Here is a 20,290-nt window from a genome sequence, read left to right on the forward strand (position 1 = left end):
TTTGGCCTTCAGCATTCCCCTTCTAGGCTGGATCTCTCACCTTACTTTCCTTATTCTTTTAGACTTGTAGAGCTTCTGCAAAGTGCTGCCAAGTCTGAGAAGAAGGAGAAGAAGTTGCCCAGTGTAGTGTTTGATTTGCTGCAAGTTTCACTGAAGGAAGATGCCTTTGAACTGTTCTGGAAAGAAGGTGTGGAGGATGGGCTGCTGAAAGAGAAATCGGGACCTGTGAGGTTTGTTCTAACAGACAGTGTTTGCTTCTGTTTTGTGCCCCAGTCTTTCTGCTGCCCTCTGGTAGGGTGGAGCATATGGTTTCTTGTGGACAATGTGAGAACACTTGCATTTGGCTATTTAGGTGTTCATGAGAAGCTTTATAGGGAGCCTAAATCCAGGAGTTAGTATAATTTCTCCTAGAATTATGACATAGAACAAATTTGAGGTTAAATTTAACAAGTGCAGCACATAAAGGTGTTGCACCTCGTTGGACATGAAGGTGTCTTAAGTCTTTAGCTTGCTCCTACAAGACCTCTCAGAGGAGCTGTGTTGTCCTTTTCTCTCTGAGTGGCTGAGAGGGAGAGTCATTTGATTTTCTGTGGCCAACTCAAGAAGGACAACTCCTGTGTAGACAAATCCTACTTCTGAATTTGTGTGTCACACTGCTAGACTTGTGCTTTGTGGGATGGATAGAATGAAAATGCCTGGATATGTTTGAATTCAGACATGGTCCATGTTTTTAAGTAGGATATGGCTGTGGCTGACATCAACAGTAGCAATTTCAGTCCCTTTTCCAAGTCTAACATTAGATCTTTGTAGCAAGGGAGTCTGTGGCCAGGTTTAAATCTTTCTTAGCTGAAGAGTTTAAAAGTTGTAGAGATGCTCCCACAAAAAATATTTCATAACATGTTATGTGAGTATCACATTGAAGGGGAACCATTTTCCAAGCCTGAGCAGTTTAAATCTTGTTTTACTAAAAATACCCTTGATATGCTCAAAAATGTTGCTTTTTTTAGACAGATTTCCTGCAGAAATGAGGCTAGTGCTAATAACTCCTGAATCCATTGGGCAATTTTGATTGGGCAAGTTGCTGTCAAAACTAAATTTACGTAGTCAGAAATGAAGTAAGTTTTTATTAGGCCCCTGGGAATGAAATATTTGAGGAGGAGAGATCTGGAAAGTGGACTGAGGAAGGAACTGCTGGTGAGGAATCATCTGGTTCTAGACAGTGGAGGATCTGCTACAGGGAGAGCTCTTAGCAGCAGTGCTAGTCAGACAAAAAGCTTTGGGCAGTAAGATTTTTGAACACAAGATCCATGACTTTTTGACTTCTGCCATCCTGCCTGTGCCCTGTGGCCTGCCCCACCACTTCTGCTCTGTCCTACCCTTGTGGTGGCTTTACTGCTGGGCCTCTGCCTGAGGGAATCTTCTTTGTTTCCACTCAGTTACATGTGCTACCGGTTGCTGGGCAGTGCTCTCCCCTTCTTGTCTCTGGAGCAGCTACAGGTGGTTCTCAAAGGGAAGGTGATGCAGCACTACGGGGAGCACGTGGTAACGACCCAGGTAGGTCTTCTTGAGAGCAGCCCTGGGGAGAAGGCCCTGGGGGTGCTGGGGGTGAGGAGCTGGCCAGGAGCCCCCCCAGCCTGGGCCGCACGCTGGGCATAGGGCAGGGAGGGGATCCTGCCCCTCTGCCCCCTCTGGGGATACCCCCCTGCAGTGCTGGGGCAGCTCTGGAGGCCTCAGCACAGCAGAGCCAGGGACCTGCTGGAGCGGGGCCAGAGGAGCCCCAGCAATGCCCCGAGGGGGGAACCCCTCTGCTGGGAGCCCAGCAGGAGAGAGTTGGGCTGGGGCAGCTGAGAGGAGGAGGCTCCAGCTGGGGAGACCTGCTGGGGGCTGCTAGGACTGCCAGGGGCCTGCCAGAAAGCTGGGACAGACTTTTTATCAGGGCCTGTTGTGACGGGATGGTTTGAAACTAAAAGAAAGGAAAGCATTTTTGACACTGAGGGTGTTGAGCCCCTGGCCCAGGCTGCCCAGAGAGGTGGTCACTACCCCATCCCTGGAACCATCCCAGGGGAGGTTGGCCGGGGCTCTGAGCAACCTGCTCTAGCTGCAGATGTCCCTGCTCCCTGCAGGGGATTTGGACTAGATGACCTTGAAAAGTGCCCTGTTTGTGTATTTTTTGTTCAAACTTACTTTAAGGGCTTTGAAACAGTTCAGCACTGACCCACCTGCTTTCATTGATGCTGCTGAGAAAGCCCTAATGATGGGGGGAGCAGAGGACAGGCAGCCCTCAGCATATTGACTGGGTCATATGTCATCCTTTAACAGTCCTTTTGATTTTGTGGGTCCAGAAGCTCCTTTTTGTCTGTTGTTGTGCTGGATGTGGCATGATCATTTGAAGGCAAAGACAAAAAGGCACAGCTCATGATTTCATTTATGTTAGGGCTTGTTGCAATAAGCACATCTGAGATTTAAGCACAGATTTTATTTGGAAATTGGATTTTGGAACTCCTCTCTTCCTTGTTCCCTCCTGGGAAGCCAGCAAACAGCACAACCCTGCAATAAAGGGAGGAAGAATAAAAGGGGAATACTGATAAAAACAGGCTTAGGTTTGAATTTTTGTGGTAATATAATCCTAAACCTCCTCATTGGGGCCCAAAAATCATTGCCCTCTCTTGGGAGGAATAGGACTTGGCAGTCTGTCTGTTTGGGTATCAAAGCAGCAGTAGATGTGTGGGTTTGCTCAGAAAATGATGCTTACCATGGTGCCTCCCTGTATGGGCCAGTTTTCTCCAGGATTTAGCCACAGATTTAGTAATTTTCCTGTTTCTTGCTTTTTATGCTTGTTGCCCAGTGAATTAGGCTGTGTCCTTCCATGTGCATCAAAAAAATTGGTCATGTAGCTCCTGTCTGAAACAGATGAATCCACTGAAGACAAGGATGGAGTAAGGGGAAAGGGAAACCCCAAATATTGCTGATGAGGGGGAAGTAGAAAAGACCTTTTTTGGAATTTGTTGTTGTTTTTGTGGGTTTGTTTTGTTTTGATTTTGACAGGGGTGGTTTGTTTTGGAAAGCAAATGCTGTTATCTTGTATCTTCTTAGAGGTTTTTGGTTGTTGTTGGGGGTGGAACGAGGCAAATATTTGCCTTGTTTGATATTTTGGATGGATTTGTACTTAATTAGGAATTTATAGCCCCTTTATGTAAAAGAACAGTGTTTCTTAGACTTTCAGTACTGTTTCTGCTCCCACCAGGTCACTGTGTTGACACTGTACCAAACCATATTTTACTGATTTACCAAGGTTGCATTGCATTTCTGGATGAAAGCACAACTTGCCCTCTGCAGGGTTTCTCCAGTCACACTTTTGTTTATTTCCAGAACAAATGAGTGGGATTAAACACACAGGGCTATGAAAGAACATTAGGAAATGAGAAGTGTGGTGAGATGGGACATGCCCTGGTGGTCTGCATGCTGCTGGACAGTGTTCCAAGGCCAGCAGCCCACCAGCTCTATGCCTTGCAGATCACTGGCAGGACTGAGGGTAGGACTTAGCAGAAAACACCAACACTTCAGGATATGTTTTTTTTAGGTTAAACATGTCAACTCTTGCTCCTTCAGAATGCCACAACACTTCTGAGACACCAGGGAGAGGAGGTGGGATTTGTTCTACCCACTGTAGGGCAGCAGGCTCCATGGCTGCTAGATGAGACTGGAGTTGATGTTGGGAAGTTTCCCAAGGCTAAGGCAGGTGATGTGAGAAACACCCTGGACTTTCACCCCAAATAAGAGCTGATCATCAGCCTAGGAGCTGAGCTGCACTGGCCAGCATGTGGCCCAGCCTGCTGATGCTCAACTGTTGGGGAGGGTGCAAATTAAAAGGGTTGAAGGTGGTACAAGACAGGATTCTGTGGTTGCTTACAGTGGTTGCTCCTATGTGAGGAAGAGGATGAGGTGCAATTAATGACCTGCTGTATGCTTATGACAAACGTTCAGGCACATGACTTTAATTTACTCAGGCAGTCAAATCTGTGAGGTGGTTTGTGCTTCCCAAGCCACTCAGACTCCTGTGAGGTTCCTGACCTGCTTGTCTGGCCGTGTGCTTCAGCTTCCAGATCGGTTTAAGTTTGCTCCAGAGATGGAAGGATATGTGGATGAATTTCTGAGCGGCTGTGATGACCTGGAGAGGCAGCTGGCAGTGATCACTGGCTTCTCCACCCTCACCAATCAAGGCTATCCAGTGTTTTCCAGCTCTTCCAGGGTAGTCAGACACCTGCAGCCACTGGCATTACAAAATTACGTTGACTGGCTCAAAGAAATGTTCCTCAGGCCAGACCTTGACTGTTGCTTGGACTTCTCAAGTAACCGCCAAAAACAGAACCAGGAGAATGTGAACAGGTGAGTGTGCAGGTGATGCACCTGCCCCTTTCTGTTCTGTGGCTAGAGTGGCTACCTCTGGGAAGTCTGCTTTGGATGGCCAGTGCTTGCTGCTTCCCTTGCTGTGAGCTGACAGTTGTTGCCTGTTTCCTCTCTCCCAGAAGGTTTAGCCCCATCATGTGACTCTTTTCCTGGGACAATATTCAATTTTGCAGATAATAGCAAAGGTGGTGACAACCAGCCAGCCTGGCCAGAGCAGACTGGGTCACCAAAGAAGCCTTTTCTCTTGGTTTTCTAGCCCTGGCAGCTGCTTTGGCAAAAATGCCCAGTGGCTTCCTTTTTCACCACAGGCTCTCAGAGTTTTGTAGGAACTGTGCATCCCTTTCCAGCCTGAGTGCTCTCAGCTCCTTGACCCTCAAGCAAAGCACCCACTTCCATGTCTCAAGAGTAGCTTGTAAATATTTATATCCTTGATAGGCATTTGTAGCAATTCCTAGCTGGGAAATCCTCCTTGGAACTGCTCACTGAGTGCCCACTACTTGGTGCTGTGGGTGCTGGGTTACTTGCGGGGGGCCCCTTCCAAAGAAGAAGTGAGCTGTTAGAACACTTAAAAACAGTGTGGCTGTGTGTTACTTGTGCACCTACAACCTTGTTCTGCTGACTGCTGCAGTTTTTGAGGTGCTTTTTGCTGAAGTGCAGTACCTTGATGAGGTAAATAGACTGTCTTCTGTGCAGGAGAAAGCAAACTTGGGAAGATTCTGTCTCTTCTTATGTACCTGTTGCTTTCTTACTACATAATTTGCCTATCTTTAGTGGCTTCTAAATACCTGGAAGTCACCTCTTGTTGCAGTGAGCTGTGTGGTGTGTGTTTATTTTGGGATAGTGTTCAAACTACTCATTGTGTCCACTTCCTTATTGAAAGAGCACAACATAAGATAGCTCGACTAAGAAAATGGATCATCCACCGGCTTGCTAACATCATTGAGAGTCCATCAGCAAAAGAAGAGAGCCTTGTGATGGACATTTCCAGGTGAGAATGATTTAAAAACTTAATGCCACGTGTGCTTGCAATAGTTGTTTAGCTCTGGAGCAATAGTCCAGGTAAGCTGTCCCCACAGCACTAGGCAAAGTCAGTAGTGGAAATATTCCAGAATGCAAATTGTTTAGGAGACTAAGTTCTGTTTTCAAAACACCTTCTGCAAACTTGGACAAACTGTTGTCATGAGTAGTTCAGGCACTTAAAAAGTCCTTAGTCACGTTTGTTTCCAGTAAATTTTAGGTTCCTGTTTACGTAGACTGATAGAAGATATTACTTGTAATCTTTGCATCAGATCTTAGTAAGTATTTATCTCTTGTTTTAAAATCTTGGAGGATATGACCCAAATCTAACAGTCATGAGTATTGTATGGCCTCAAGTGTTGGCACTTTACTTCTGTGAAGTCCTGAGCATCCTTCTCTGTTCTTTACCCTGTGTACCTTAAGGAAAAGGTCCTACTGTACATGGTGACTTTTGAGTGCTTGGACATCCTTGACTAAAAGGGTGGTGAATATTTGGCACTGTTTGGTTTGCTGCCTGGGCTGGTTTTGCTTTGTTAGGACCAAGCTGGCTCTTAATTCTGTTCTTGTTTCTGTCCATTCTAGATTTTGCTTCTTCCATGCTTTCTTTGAGGCTAAGAAAAAGTCTTCCAAAATACATGAGGCACGTGTCCTTCCATCAGAGCCTCTAGATGAACAGACTCATTCAGCAGTAGAAAACTACTTCTTTGGGTAAGGATTTTGCTTGTATACTTTAAGCTTGGAAATTTCTCTTTTTTTTGTGAGGATAAGATCAGCCTTTGAATAGCAGGGCAAGAGGTTTGGGACTGTGAGCTGCTACTGGAGCATTTGTTTAGAACCAGGGGATGGCTTTTTTAAAGAAGATCCTAGATGGATTTCCCAAAGATCCTTCAATTTTGACCAATAAAACCATAATTTTGCATGTCAAACCTGCCAAGTATGTGTGATGATCACGTAGGTGTAGAGTTGACTCAGACTGCTTTTCCTCAGAAGATTTCCATTGCCTCTGGTGCAAGCTGGAAGTGGAAGGACCCAAGGGAGGTGGTGGGTTGTGCAGGTTGCTGCTGGCTTTCTGTCTGCTCTCTGTGTGAGCTGCTGATGGCTCCACAGCCCTGGGACTGAGGGGGATGGAGTTGGTACTAGTAGATGCCTTCAGGTGGTTGCCAAGGCTGGTGCTGCAGCCTCAGTAGAGGGAAAGCAGAGGACATAGTGGGATGCAGAATGAGAAACAACTGAGATTAACAGTGTCCTTGTGGGCTCCAGGAGTGCTTGGGGACACCAAGACAATGAGCTGTGCCTCACTGTGCTTGGATACATGGATGAGTTGAAACTTAAGCCCTGAGAATTTGGGTTGCAGTGAGTGAGCAGAGCTCTGGGATGAGGGTCCTCTACCAGTGGGAGTTATTTTGGAGAAGTGTGAGAAGACCATCAATTCCTCTGGCAGTAATGTGCTGGTTGTTTTGCTTCACAGGTTACTTCAGACTTTAAACACCTTGACTGTTTTGGGGGATACAGCAAAGGCCACAGCCTTGAGGGAGAAGCACATCCATGGTGTGACTGCAGATGGGAAGCTGTGGATTTTTCTCCTTGTTGAGTATGCCAACAAGCTGCTCTCCAGTGAACATGTCAAACCTCTGAAGCCATTTACCAAGAGACAGATGAATGCCTGGGAGAGGTGAGGGGCTTGGGAAGTTGGGACTGGGTTGATGAGGTAAGGAAGGTGGCAAAGCCCTAGTCTTAGTCTCTCTTTGGGCCAGTAAAAGAGAGATGGTGATCTCTCATCCTCCTGCTGCTGTTCTGGCTGCTGTAGCAGAGCCATTTCACAGACAGTGGCCCTTCTGTTTCTTCCCTGTTTCTGCTCCTGTGGCTGGGTTTCAGGATGCTGTTCTGTCCCTCATCACCCCATTCCTTTCTTCCTGTTCCTTCTGTATGTTTGCTCTGTGTAGGCCATGTGCTTTGTAATTTTTGCTTGCAGTCTCCCAAACATGACTGTAACTCTTTTAATCTTTTCTCCTAGTAGTGCCTGTGCTACTTTCTCAGTGATTCTTTTTGGGTGCTCTTTTCTGAGCTTAGTTTTCCATCAAGGTCTGTGCCTTGGCTGTAATATTAGGAATCTACCTGTGTCCAAGGGCAGGTTTTTATAAGCCCCATGTGGTGAGATGCCATTGTTGGGTTAAAAGTGTGTACACTCTGTATATCCAATTTTAGAAATTAAATGTTAAATACAGAAAAGAGTACTGTAGATTTGGTCATGGTTTTAGCCTGATCATCAGAGAGGATTTGCAGTTGTGATTGTGAAAGACTCATAAGGGTTTCTGTCTTCAGAACACTTCAGTCTGTGAACAATCTGCAGAAGAAGGAAAATAAATCTGACAGTGCCAAAGTCGTTGCTTTCCAGCAGCTTCTGCTTCTGATGGCCATTCATCTCTTCAAGGTAGGACCTCTGGAGTATATTTGAGTGGTGTAAAATGGGGTGGTAGCTGGGCTTTCTGAACACTGAGCTGGAGAGCTGCTTTGTGCTCCAGTCTTTCACAGCCTCTGGCTTCTGAAAATGGGCAACTGGCAGCTGATGAACTGTGATTCTTACATTGCCTGTGCACATCAGCTTACAGGGAAAGCTTGGCCTGAGCATTAGTTTTGCCTTTGATCTGCTGCTGAGTGGAGCAATTTTTACTTAGTTTCATACTTTATTCTGCAGAGGGGTTGTAGTATCTGATTTAAATACCTGTGCTTATTTAGAGAGGTCTTTAGGTTTGGAGTATATTCATTCTGTTGCTGTTGGTAGTGGGGAATTCAGAGTGGGTGTTTGTCTGCTTGTGATCAAACAGAACCAGTCTGAGACAATGGATGTTCTGAGTGACCTTCTGAACTGCACAGAGAGGGCATTCAGCGAAGAACCTAAGAAGAAAAAGACTGGTGAGTCTTTCTACAGAAAGAAATGATGTTAATGGTCTGTCAAGAGACAGAAGATGGCAGTTGTATATTAGGGAAGCACTTGCTTTGTGTCAGTGCTGGCTTGATGCACTGATGCCCAGGAGAATCCCCCTCTCCTTCATTCTCTTCCCTTCTCTTTCTGAATCTCATCTCTTGCCCCAGCTTTCTGTCTGCATCCTCAATGGGTTGTGTTCCTCTGTGCCTCTTAAAGGATAGGTGGGCTTCAGAGCTGGTTGTTGTTCAGATGAGCAGTGTCCAAGGAAGTTCACACTTTTGGAGTCCTTGTTCTGTGCTGGCCAAGAGCTTGACTGAAGTGGTGGTGTCTGCCTGGGCAAAGCTAACAGCCAGCAAGCCTGGAAGTTGTACTTTCAGAGCTCAGGTTCTGGGCACACTAAATGTGTCCTGTGTCTAGATACAGGCTGTTTGCTCCTTTAGGCTGGTCCTTGTTTAGGACCTGCAGAGCTGGGCTGGGCTTTACCAGGGATGAGCCTGGCTTGGCCTTCTAACTTTCTAACTGTGGGCTTGTTCTCCTTAAACCTCTGTGTAAGTCTGAGGGTACTGTGAAAATAAGAGCCATACTTCTGTGGTGGCTTGGTTGTATCTAGATCAGGATTCCCAGACTTTTGGACTAGTGGCCAGCTCACATGTCAGCACTTTTCATGGGCTGCTCTGACTCTTGTTTCATTGGCAGCACTATAAAACATTAATGCTTTTGCTGACTAGCTGCTGGTTGCTGTAATGTGGCCGAGTAGGTGTTGCACGATTTGCAGAACTGCTAATCTAAGTAATGATTTAATGAATAGTAGGTTTTGTTACCTGGTAAGGCTTTGCAGTGGCCTAGAGACAAATCTCAAGTGTGTTTCTACCTATGGTTAGCAGCCTTCTAGTACAGCTACAGTCTTCAGCTTCCCCCATGATGATCTCTGGTCTGCCTTGCTGAATTTGTTCTTCTAACAGTCAGCTAGAATTATTTCATGGTGAATCTTTCTGCAGTCTCATACTGATATGCCAGCACAGTGGGTTTTGCCCCTTTCTCTGTCATCCTTTGTTCCTTTGCAGACAGTGCAGAGCCAGGGTGGGTTGAGGTGATGGTGGAAATCCTCCTCTCCCTCCTTGCCCAGCCCAGCCTCCTCATGCGGCGCATCTCCAAGAGCGTCTTTGTGCGGATCTGCCCTGACCTGACCAAGAGGGGCTTGCAGCTCATCCTGGATGTAAGTGAGGCACCAGCAGAGCATCATACTGCTCACTTGGCTTGTCCCTAACAGCATATCTTTATTTTGGGACTAAATAAAAGCCTGCTGAAAATAAATGGAAGCTAATGAGATCTAACTTTAAGCTGTATTCGTAGGTAGTTTTACACTGAAGAAGTTCCTGGGTCCGTTTGTATAGCTGGTAGATTTTATATGTGAATGTAAATAGTAACAAAGTCTTTGTTCTCAAGAGTTTTAAGCACAGAGGTGCCAAAAATAAGTGACACTGAAAATCTGAATTGGTTGTAGCACTGAGTAAGGTGGTGTCTTCTGAGAGAGTAGTATGTGGGTTGTGAAGATGAGCTGTCAAGTACAGAGCAAAATGTGTGTTGTCACCAACCACTTGAATTTTTTCCACCTTTTTTGTTTTTTATAGGAAGAACTTAGCATATTAGCAGGCACAATGTTACAAGCCAGAAAGTTGAGGGCCCTTACTTGCTATTTCAGTATTCAGCTGGCTTACTGGGCCAAAATTCCTGCCTGTTGTACACAAGAAATGCTTCAAAACAAAGCTGTAAAAACACAAATCCCTCTTTTTTTTTTGCAGGTTCTTGACCCATACCAAGAGCAAGATGAAGAAAGTGCTGTTGTTGTGATGGAAGAAGCAGACAGAAAGATCAAGTCTGCTCAGGACATGGTAATTGATGTGCTATTGTCAGTGACAAACACTTCTCAGACCTTCACTGCTTAAAAGTAATGTGTGCCCTGATCTCTGGTAATAGACATAATTGCATTTCTCTGCCTTGAGTAAAATGGCTATTGCACTATTAAGATTCATTTTAAAAGTGCAACACATGAACAGCTTGTTGGAAGTGCCTTTTTATTGGTCTCTTGGCCTTGAAGGACAATGCTGTTGTAGGGATGGCTGTTTGAGTAGGTGACTTCCTGAGAACAAATGACTGCATCCTGAAATGAGCACAGGCCTCTTTTTTGACAGCCACAGGCTGAATTGTTGCTGTGATGTGCAGCCATCTGAATTCAAGCTCTTGGGTTTTCAGAACTGAAGAAATTTGAGTCACAAAGCATTGCAAACAGGAGCAGAAAGGGGAGTTAGATGAGGGCTGCTACTTCAGGTGTTCCTTTGGAAGCTTCTTCTTGATACTCATTGGATATGACAGAGAAGTCTGTATTACACAAGAGCTAAAAGCAGAATGTAAACCTGGTATCTTGTTATCTGAGGTGTCTGCCTGAACCTGAGGGCTGGAAGCAAGGCAGTGGGGTGAGGGCAGGCTTGAGTTTTTATTTCTGAACAGTGATGCCCCTGAGCATTGAGTAGGGCTTGAAGAAAGGTGGGATCACAGATGAACTCTTCTCCTTCAGGACGAGGAAGAAAGCCAGGACTCCTCAGTTGAAGGCGACACTGAGGATGAGAGTGGAGATGAGGAAGAGAATGAAGAAGTGGATGATAATTTTCGCAGTCAGCTGATGAATGTTCTCCAAGCAGGGAATGCTTTGGTATGTTTGGGGAGGTTTGGGGTGGTGAAAGATCCTCTAATGCCCACATCCTGCCTGAGCCCACACAGTGATAACCCCAGCAGTCCCCTTTGTGTGCCATTTGATGTATTTCAGGGCTTTCAGAGCAAGCTGTGGGAATAAGTCACTTGTTCCTTTATTTATTGCTACTGTGTTGAGTTCTTTTGGTTGTCCAGTCTAGCCTGAATCAGCTTGAACTGCCTGTAATAAATGAGACTGATGTGAACTAAAGCATGAGATCTTGTTAGGTGGGGCCTGTCTTGGCTGTGTGGAGGAGTGTGATCCCTGTAGGCTGCTCTAGAGTCTTGCAGGAGTGCTGCAGTGTGGTTTCATGATTCCTCTAAAGGCTGCAGACATAGCAACGTATTAACCTCTTTAGTGAGGGAGCCACAGCACAGAGGGACTTGGTGTCAAAACTTCTCCCAGTCTCTAGCTCCACATGTTAGTACTGTGCAGCCTGGTAGGAAATGGGAGCTGGATTTCCCAGTGATCTGAGGATGGTTTCCATCCCCATGTTGTTATTCTGGGTCTAGAGGAAGCTACATCCGTGCTGCGCTTGTGAGACTGCTCTTGGCTGTGCTTCTCCCCCCCACTGCCTTTTTTTGGAGGACATGGCATGATGTGTTGTTTTTGCCTTCTGAAAACAAAAGGGAGGAGATGAGAGTGATGAGGAGCTGGATGACGAGGCCATGATGGCTCTTGACAAGAACATCTCAGCCCTTTTTGCGGAGCAGCAGAAGCGGGTCCAGGCGAAGAAGGATGAGAAGGACAAGATGAGGAAAGAGAAGATCCTGAGGAGGGATTTCAAGATAAAGGTGGGAGAGGAGTGTTTGCTGTGAAGACCTTTGGCTTATTAGCATGTTAATTGTAGCCTACTGCATGCCGTGAGCTACTTAACAGCTTGGACATTCCTGTATGTCCTAAGCTCCTGGAGGGTGGGACTGGATTGTTCTGGCTTTTTGTGGCTTTGTACAGCACCTGGCACAGCAAGACTGGTCAGTGACTGGAGGCTTTGTGTGCCTGCTTCACAACAAAAACCAGGACTGTGCTATCAAAAAGTGGACTGTGGTTTCCATTTGCTGGAAACTGAAATGACTCAGTTAATGAGACCCTTCCCACACCTACCCAAACACAGGAGCCTGCCAGTTTTTGTGCCCTGCACATGCTTGGTGTGCTTTACTGTGACAGATAAAATCCCTCTGGTTATTTTGCAATGTAAGCTTTTTTTTTTTCCTTTTTTTTTTTTTTTTGGCTTGTTATGCTTCTAAGATCAGGTGGATTTGTGGTTATTTGTGACTGTAATACTGATGTGAGGCCATGTGGTGTCAGCATGGGCTGTCCAGGATATCTGAGCATCCAGGGACAGCTCCAGCTGCTCAGATACAGAAATATCTGCTGTCAAATTAGCCCAGATGAAGGCTAATGAATGGTGTAGCAAGGCCTTGGCTTTGCTGCATTTTCACTCTGGTGCTGTGCTAGAAGAGCTGGTTTTTATACTAATGCACTGCCTGGAAGTCAAGGGAGTCTTACAGGGGTGAGAGCCCTCAGTCAGTGGTGCTACCAGAGACAAGTGCCAAGTTATAGTGGCTGCAGGTCTGGTGAGGTGGCAGTGACTCTCACAACTGCTGTTTCTAAATAGTGTTGCTGCACAAAACAGGCTGAAGTCAACAGACAGCCTTTAATCTTCACATTTTTAGTTTTCACTTTCTCAGGCCCTAGCAATACAAATGAGAGCAGAAGGTGCACAGATTTCAGCTGCAGATGGCTTTCTTCAGCCCCTTCTGGCTGCTGAGTAGCCCACTCCAGTCTGAAGGAGCTGCTCCATCCTGTTTCCCTGCCTGCAATGGTTCTCACATCAGTAACTCCACGTTTGCAGGTGCTGGACCTGGTGGAAGCATTCGTGGGTAAGCAGTCAGAGAACCCCTTGGTGTTTGATGTCATTGAGCCTCTGCTTCGGGTGATTGAACAGTGCATGACCTCAGACTCTGACAAGCAGGAGGTTGACTTCCTCCAGAAAACAGCCAATATCTTCAAGTAAGTGTCTAATCATCCAGATAATAGGCAATGTCTTTTGATAGACACCAGTGGTGTTGGTTGAATCCCAGAAATTAGTCTTTCTAAGACTGAAGACAGTTGCTATGCTTATAGATTATGTAGAATAAAGTTACCAGCACCACACACACAATGCAGGAAAGAAATTAGGATCTGGGTTTTCTAGTGTAAGGGACTTCAAGTCACAAACCTGTCTGCAGGTGGAAGCCTTAAGAACCAACACTGGTATTGCAGGCACAGTGCAGTGTCACTGAGTGTCTCCACAGGCCTCTGACCTCTGAGTCAGAGCATACAACAGCTCCCTAGGCTTACAGAGTTGCTGCTGTGACTGGAATGAAACTCCCAACAGGTTGTTCCTGAGACAGGCAGAGTGCAGGTTCTCCTTGTTCACAGCCAGAAGTGAGGCATGATCCTAGCTAGGCACAGATGCAAGGCGAGGTGTGTGCCATGATGTGTCCTCTCTGCACCACTCCCTGACATCCTCCCTGCTGCTCTAAAGCATTTCCAGTGCTCCTCTCTACCCCCTGTTGAGAACCTGTTTGGCAGTAACAGGGTTTGAGGCAGCCAGTCTTCTTTGGGGGAGCTCTGCAGGAGAGTTGACTGGGATCTTGGCTTGAAGGCCAAGAGTGGTGAGTCTCCTCACCCTTCCTGCCCCAGCAACGACTGCCTCTTCTGCTGCCTACAGCTAGCACCAGTTTTCTGTGCCCCTGAGCCTGGTCTGTGTTTCCCAGAGCTCTTTCTGGAGGTGATGACTTTGGGTTTGTTTCTGATGCTCCCTCAGGAACTCGCTGTGCCGAGCCAAGCAGTACTGCAGGAGGGTGGAAGCCCTGCAAGAAGATTTGCATGCTTTTGTGGAGAGGCTTGTGAAAAAAGCCTGCAAGCTCACAGACACTTCTGTGGCTCTCTATTATTTCAGGTGAGTGTTAAAAAGGAATGGCTGTGCTTGGTGCAGGGGCTGGGCTCTAAGCAGATGTAATGTTTCATGTTAGAACAGTTCAGAGGGAAGAGATTTGATGCAGGCTGGGTGCCAGTGTCTGTCTTACAGGAGGACTAGTCAGTCATCCTGGCAGTCTGAAGCATTTTCAAGCAGATGTCCATTTTTTTTGGTGATCACATTCTATGGGCTCTGTGATACAGCAATGGTCTGGTCCAGTTTTGCTGGTAGTGATGGGAAGTGCTTCCTTGAGGCTTCACCATAATGACTTGTGGGTGGTTTGGTGCAGGAGTGAGTGTAATTTATAGTCAGTCTGTAATGATTGTTCTGTAAGTACAGTGGTTTACTGCCACTGTGATAGCATAAGGAAGACAATAATGATTATGAGTCCTGACTGTATGTACCAGTTTTCACTCCTCTGCTGCTGAATATGGGTGCACTGGGATAAGCCATGTGTGTATTAATTAGGAAACAGGAGCAATCTTGCTGTTTCCTGGTGTAAATGGGAATGCCCTTTGCCAGCAGGCTCTCTTGTGACTTGCAGGTGGCTTCAGGAGGACTTCCATAGTCCCTCTAGGATTTCTCAACCCAGCTGTGTATGCAGTGGGTACCATGCTGCACAGTCAACCCAGTGGCATCGAGCAGGGTCAGCTCTGCAGCACACCTGGCTGCTGGCTGTGCAGGAACCCTGGTGCTTGGTGGCAGTGCAGGGCTGGCAGCCCTGAGTGGAGCTGTGCCTGGTTAACACAGCAGTTCTCAGAAGCAGCAGGCTGGCTGTGTGTCCTCTCAGGTGATACACCCAAGTTCTCCAGGCACACAGCTGCCTCTGCAGCACTGGCTGAGCTGTGCAGGCTCAGAAATCCTGAGCAAATGGAGAAGTCCTCCAGCAGTGCTAGTCAAAAGCACAAGCTGAGGACACCAGGCTGGTAGTGGGGATGTCAGACTGTGAGGAGAGACGTGGTTTAGTGGAGACCTGGCAGTGCTGGGTTAGTGGTTGGACTTAATGGTCTTAAGGTCTCTTCCAACCAGAACAATTCTGTGATTCTGTGATAATGAAATGATGCAGCCTCTAAGATTTGTTTGTTTTTAGGTCTGGCAGGAGTGGGTTAGACTGAAGGAAGGAGCCCTTTTGGACTCTTTAACCCCCCTTGGGACAGGAGGGGCTGCCTGCATCACTTGGTCTCTGTGACACTATGGTAACTGCTGCGTTCTCCCCTTTTCCTTTTTAGTGCCTCATTGTACCTGCTCAAAGTGTTGAAAGGAAGCACATCTGATAAGCCATCAGCTCCTACCCCTCTGCCCCAGAAGCAGAGCAGCTCCATCCCTCAGGCTTCTCAGGTAAGGCAGGAGGCTGCTTGTGAGGCAGTGCTGAGTGGGCTTTGCTTATTCAGCTTTGCTGTTCCTGCAGGCAGCTGTCTGTGGTTTCTTTTCTGTAAAGCTGTCACATGCCCCCTGCCTTTCTGACCCTCACCCTCCTGCCTCTGCAGTGCCTGCTTGCCCGTGGCCACCAGGGGCTGCTGGTGTACAGTGGATCCAGGTTAACTGCTGAAGAAGCCTGGTGTATATTTATGCTGCCCTCCTGCCTATTTTGCTATTTTTCCTTTAATTTCTTGTCAGTCACTCTTAAGTTCTTTCTGGGAGGGAGCTGAGGAGCAGCAAGGCACAGGATGGTGGTGGATGAGAGTGAACTCCTGTTTCTGAGGTTTGGGCTGAGTTGTCTCATGGTGAGGAGAGTGTGGAGCAGCCCTGATTTTGGTGGTAGTTGTTTGCAGGGAGACTCCTCATCTGGTTGTGCTGTGGGTGTCTGTTACTCCTGGAGCATTACTGGCAGGTTCCCTTTCACCTGCTGTCTCTGCTGAATTTCACAGGTCTCTGAATTTGGTGATCTTTTATATTGGGCAGCCCAGTCCAGGCACTTCTAGAAACCTGACAAGTGCTGTTTGTCCAGCTAGCCTGATACTTGCCTCTGAACCTCTCAAATTGTGTGTAAGAATTAATGCCTTGATCCCACTGGCATTTTGTGGTGGAGAAAAACAAACAGGGCTGCTTCATGACAAGGGAAGGCCTGGAAATTACAAACCCTGAGATGATATTAGCAGCTGAAAAGATAGCCAGTGTTTCTAAGGCTTAGTGAGAGACCAAGACTGTTAATCCAGGCAGCTCTTGTTCTGTGCTGGGCCTTTCTGGAAAGAAACACAGAGATCTGTGGGGAATTAAACAACATACTTGATGTAGAGGCTTGAGTGAGACATCCTTCACAGCATCCTTGTGCTTCCTTGTCCTTCCCAGGGAAGGCTGTTCCTCCTGCAGGAACAGAGCTGTGGGCTTGAGCAGCCAAAGGCCCAACCAGCAGCTGAAGTGAGTTGCTGGTTTGAGGGAAGTGACCCAGTTCAGTTTGTGTGGTGCTGCTCGTGTTGATGCTGTGTTGAGGCTGGGAAGGTTTTGCAGTTGGGGGCCAGAGACAGAGGTGTGGGGTGTTCCCAGTGAGCACTGCTTCAGAGTCCAGCCTGGAGCTTTTCAGTACACAGCAGAGTGGAACCAGAGCAGACCCTGTGATGTGGTGGCCAAATCCATGGAAGAGCCTGTTAGTACAGAAGGATTTTTTGTTACAGTAAAGGTCTGCATGGGGGGAGGAATCAGATGTGTATGTCAGAGTTAAGTACAGACACTTGGCCAGGAAACTGGGGTCATGAGTTTCAAGATATCTCTCTCCTGTTCCACTCAGCTACAACAGCAGCTCTGGGAGTTTGACCTGAGAATGGGACACAACAGTAACATGGCTTCAACTGGCTGTGAGGCCCTTCTTGGGCAGAGGTTTGCAAAAAGCCCATCCACTATTGTCAAAATCACAGTTTTGACCTTTTGAGCCTTAATTTTTCTTTCTTCCCAGAGAGCTGTGGTTCCCTGGCAGTTTGAGAACAGGTGATGCTCCATGCTTCATTCTTCATTCACCCCTGTGCTAGTGGCTGAGATCCATATGGCTTGTGCAGGTCTTGGCTGGGTCCTGCACCCTGGGTGTCTTATTTCCCACAGAGTGGGATCTTGGAGCACTGACACAGTTCTGGGATTGCTGCATCCCTCAGTAGAGCTAGGGCCTGTCTGGTGCTTACCTGGAGATCCCACACATAGCTGCTAAGAATATGTAGACCGAGATACCTACATCCACTACTACCTACAGATTCAGAGCTGTGCAGCTGAGAAAACACCTTGTGCCCAGCATAGCTGCTGCAGGGTGGTCTCTGAGTGCTCTGTGAGCCTCCTGTGTCAGCCACACCCACCACAAACCTTTGTCTTCATGGGTCTGGGCTGTGTCTCATCGGCCTGCATCACACGAGCTACCCAAGAATATCTAATTATTGGAAAAATCTGTGTGCACTGGTCGAAATGAATTACTTCTATGCTAGTGATTGATCCTGGTGTTTCACTGGACGTTTTTGTTCTGCTTTTTCCCCCTGTAGCTTTTGAGCACAGGCTGTCTGAACGTGGAGAGGGTGGCAGGGATCTACCGGCAGGCGCTGACGGCGTTCTTCACCAAACGCAAGAGTGGCCTCACCACAGCCATGTTCCACGAGCTCTTCAGCCGCTTCCCGGTACGTGCTGCTGGGCAGGGCTTGTCCTCTGGGGGCTCCAAACTACAGCTGTCATTCTGGGGAAGGCAGGGAGAGAAATTTCTCTGCTTTACTGAAGGCTTTTAAGGCTGCTGTAAGGTTTCCTTCACCTGCTCCGACTCCCAGCGCTGCGTGTTTTGGTAGCAGTGCTGCAGGAGGCCAGGATCTCATTGGAGGTTTGTTTTGGGGATGCTGTGTGGAGAATGGAGAAGCACAGAAAGCTGCTTTTTAAAGCATAGCCTAAGAAGGGCTAATTTTTTACCACTCTTCCAGACAACATGGATGAGCAAGGTTTGAACAAAGGTAGAAGAGGTTAGCTCATTTGAGCAGCTAATTTAGCTGCTGTCCAGCTTTGCTCTGACTGCAAGCTCAGTTTATCTTATGTTTTTTCTTCAAAGAAGGCTGTAGAGCACAGAGTTTTAATTAGAATCTAATCTGGAGGCTGGATGTTCAGACAGTGTCAGTGCCTGAAATGTTTGAGGTATTTCCTGCAAACTTGACCTGTGCCTGGAGCTGGGCTCCACAGTGAGAACAGCCAGTTTTTAAGAAACAGGCTTTGGGTCTGAATTTCATACAGTTCTTCAGGGATATTTAGGTAAGAGTGAGGTAGAGACAGTTGCCAGAGGCCTTTTCTCAAGGGCTTCAACCTTGTAGAGTTTGTCTGATGGGAGGTGGAGGACACAGGCTTGTGTAACTGGGGGAGGATGCTTTCAGACTTTGAGGGAGTCCACCCAGGAGAGAGTTGATTTGCAGAGCAGCTTTCTTAGGACACCAATCCACGATGCCACCTGTAGAAGTTAGTGACATAGGGAGAAGGTTTGTGTGCTGCCCACATGGACAGCAAGCTTAAGGTCCCATCTGCAGGTTTCTAGAGCCTGTGGATTCCATGAGACTGTCCCTTGCAGAAGTGTCTTAAAATCCTTAAGCTTATTCCTTGTATAAAACAAAGGTAATGACACACCCAGATACTAGCCTGTCCAAAGCTGGGCTTTGCCCACTTTCTAGAGCTATCTGTTCTTTTAGTTGTCTTCTTTCCCCCCAAATTAAACTGTTTCAAGTGGTGTGGTTGGAGTAGCCATCTGCACAGTGTATCAGGGAGCTGTGCAGCAAACTGCTGCCCATCCTTTGTCAGGGCCAGACCTTCCAGCAGAGCATTTGCAATCCAGATGCTTTCTCATTTCTTGTGTCTGGATTCCTTGTGCCCCTCAGCTGGGAAATATTTTGCCTATAACCATGGATAATCTGGCAGATGAGGCCAGAACAAAGGTTCATTGAGCTTTGCTGACTATTACCCCTCCTCTAGAAAGGTTGTTTCAATCCAGACTTGTTGCAGGGGACAGTTTTAAGGTAACCTGTCTCCAGGGAGGCTTTCCTCCTGACACAGTTGTTCCTGTGGCACGTGGGCTCAGATCTTTCCCCGAGCTCTGACATTCTCCAGCCTAACTCAGCCTGTTCTCCTGTGCCTCTGGCAATGTTCCTCTGTGCAATCTGAACTGCCCACGCAAAGGATCAGCCAGATGCAGGCTTAAGTCAAGAACCAGGCAGAACACAGGAGGTGGAATCTTTGCCTGATTTTTCCAGTTTAAGAGTTTTGCTGCTGATTGCTTTGTGATGGAGATTTCACTCAGGGCTGGTGTGAGCAAAGCTGTTAATTTTCAAGTAAGCTGTTGCTGATCTCTAGGCACTTTTCTTTCTTATGGCATTTTCTTCACAGTCAAGAAGCTGTGTAGAAAACAGAATGTTTTGCTTGAAAAACAAACCTGTCTGTCAGCAAACCACTAATAAGAGACTGGGTCTTCCTTTGTTACAGATCATGTGCAAGCCATTAGTAGATACACTCCTGAAGTATATCACAGCAGGAGCCAGGGAACATCAGCAGGTAAGGAAGAAAGCAAACAAGCAAACCTGGATTAAACAGTCAATCAGAGAAGTCACTTAGTCACAGCAGCTCAGATGATGCTTAATATGCTTATTGCTGCCTGTAGGACTGCCCAGTTTTCAGAGTTGGGCTTCCTGGGGGGAGAGCTTTTGCAAATAGTGCCTGGCTGCTGCAGGTCCATGACTGAAGTTGTGGGAGCAGCTGAGAGTCCCCAGATCCCAGAGGTAGCATCTCCTTTAAAAAACCTTTTTTACCAAAAATCTCCTTTTGGTAGCATCTCTTTTAAAAACTGGCTGCCACAGGTTTCTGGGTTGTGGCCTGACTGGTGCAGGGGTTGCCTTTAGTCACTTATTCCTTGATTTTTCATTGGTGAGAGGCTCTTCTGTACCAGAGCTGTGTGGTGTCATCCTTGCCTCCTAACTCTGACTCGAGGCTGGCTCCTGGAGTCCACCCTGTGCCTTGCCAGCTGTCCTGCATTTTCTCAGCCATGTGCTCCTGTGGCTGGCTGACAACCACCTGTACTCCAGATCCAATTTTTGATGGTGCCTGACTAACCCAAATTAGCAGAACCTTATCAATAAAACATTGCAGGGGGAGTGAGCAGGGCAGGAGGCCTGGCTGGGTTTTCACTGCAGCATGGGTGACTTCCACTCAGGTCATAACCTGAGTCTCCAACTTTCCCACCCCCTGTCCTCTGCAGAAGTGCATCTGAGGTTGACTTTCTGTTTTATAAGTAGCT

At 47.1% G+C, this 20,290-nt stretch overlaps 1 protein-coding gene across 1 annotated transcript in view; it reads left to right on the forward strand.

The window, feature by feature from the left end:
- The window catches only part of MYBBP1A (MYB binding protein (P160) 1a), a gene marked incomplete at both ends in the record, with an annotated part of 22,936 nt that extends 3,385 nt beyond the window's left edge, over positions 1-19,551 (forward strand). The window contains 17 exons of the mRNA XM_008949210.1: positions 63-230; positions 1,437-1,554; positions 4,097-4,386; positions 5,288-5,395; positions 6,007-6,132; positions 6,893-7,096; positions 7,747-7,855; positions 8,250-8,337; positions 9,415-9,566; positions 10,153-10,242; positions 10,926-11,060; positions 11,729-11,893; positions 12,955-13,112; positions 13,912-14,046; positions 15,294-15,402; positions 17,523-17,654; positions 19,483-19,551. Of these exons, the coding sequence (XP_008947458.1) occupies positions 63-230; positions 1,437-1,554; positions 4,097-4,386; positions 5,288-5,395; positions 6,007-6,132; positions 6,893-7,096; positions 7,747-7,855; positions 8,250-8,337; positions 9,415-9,566; positions 10,153-10,242; positions 10,926-11,060; positions 11,729-11,893; positions 12,955-13,112; positions 13,912-14,046; positions 15,294-15,402; positions 17,523-17,654; positions 19,483-19,551 (2,356 nt within the window). The remainder of the gene's footprint in view (positions 1-62; positions 231-1,436; positions 1,555-4,096; positions 4,387-5,287; positions 5,396-6,006; positions 6,133-6,892; positions 7,097-7,746; positions 7,856-8,249; positions 8,338-9,414; positions 9,567-10,152; positions 10,243-10,925; positions 11,061-11,728; positions 11,894-12,954; positions 13,113-13,911; positions 14,047-15,293; positions 15,403-17,522; positions 17,655-19,482) is intronic.
- Between the last annotated feature and the right edge of the window lie 739 nt (positions 19,552-20,290).

Source organism: Merops nubicus, unplaced genomic scaffold (assembly GCF_000691845.1).
Source record: "Merops nubicus isolate BGI_N331 unplaced genomic scaffold, ASM69184v1 scaffold34071, whole genome shotgun sequence".
Taxonomy (NCBI): domain Eukaryota; kingdom Metazoa; phylum Chordata; class Aves; order Coraciiformes; family Meropidae; genus Merops; species Merops nubicus.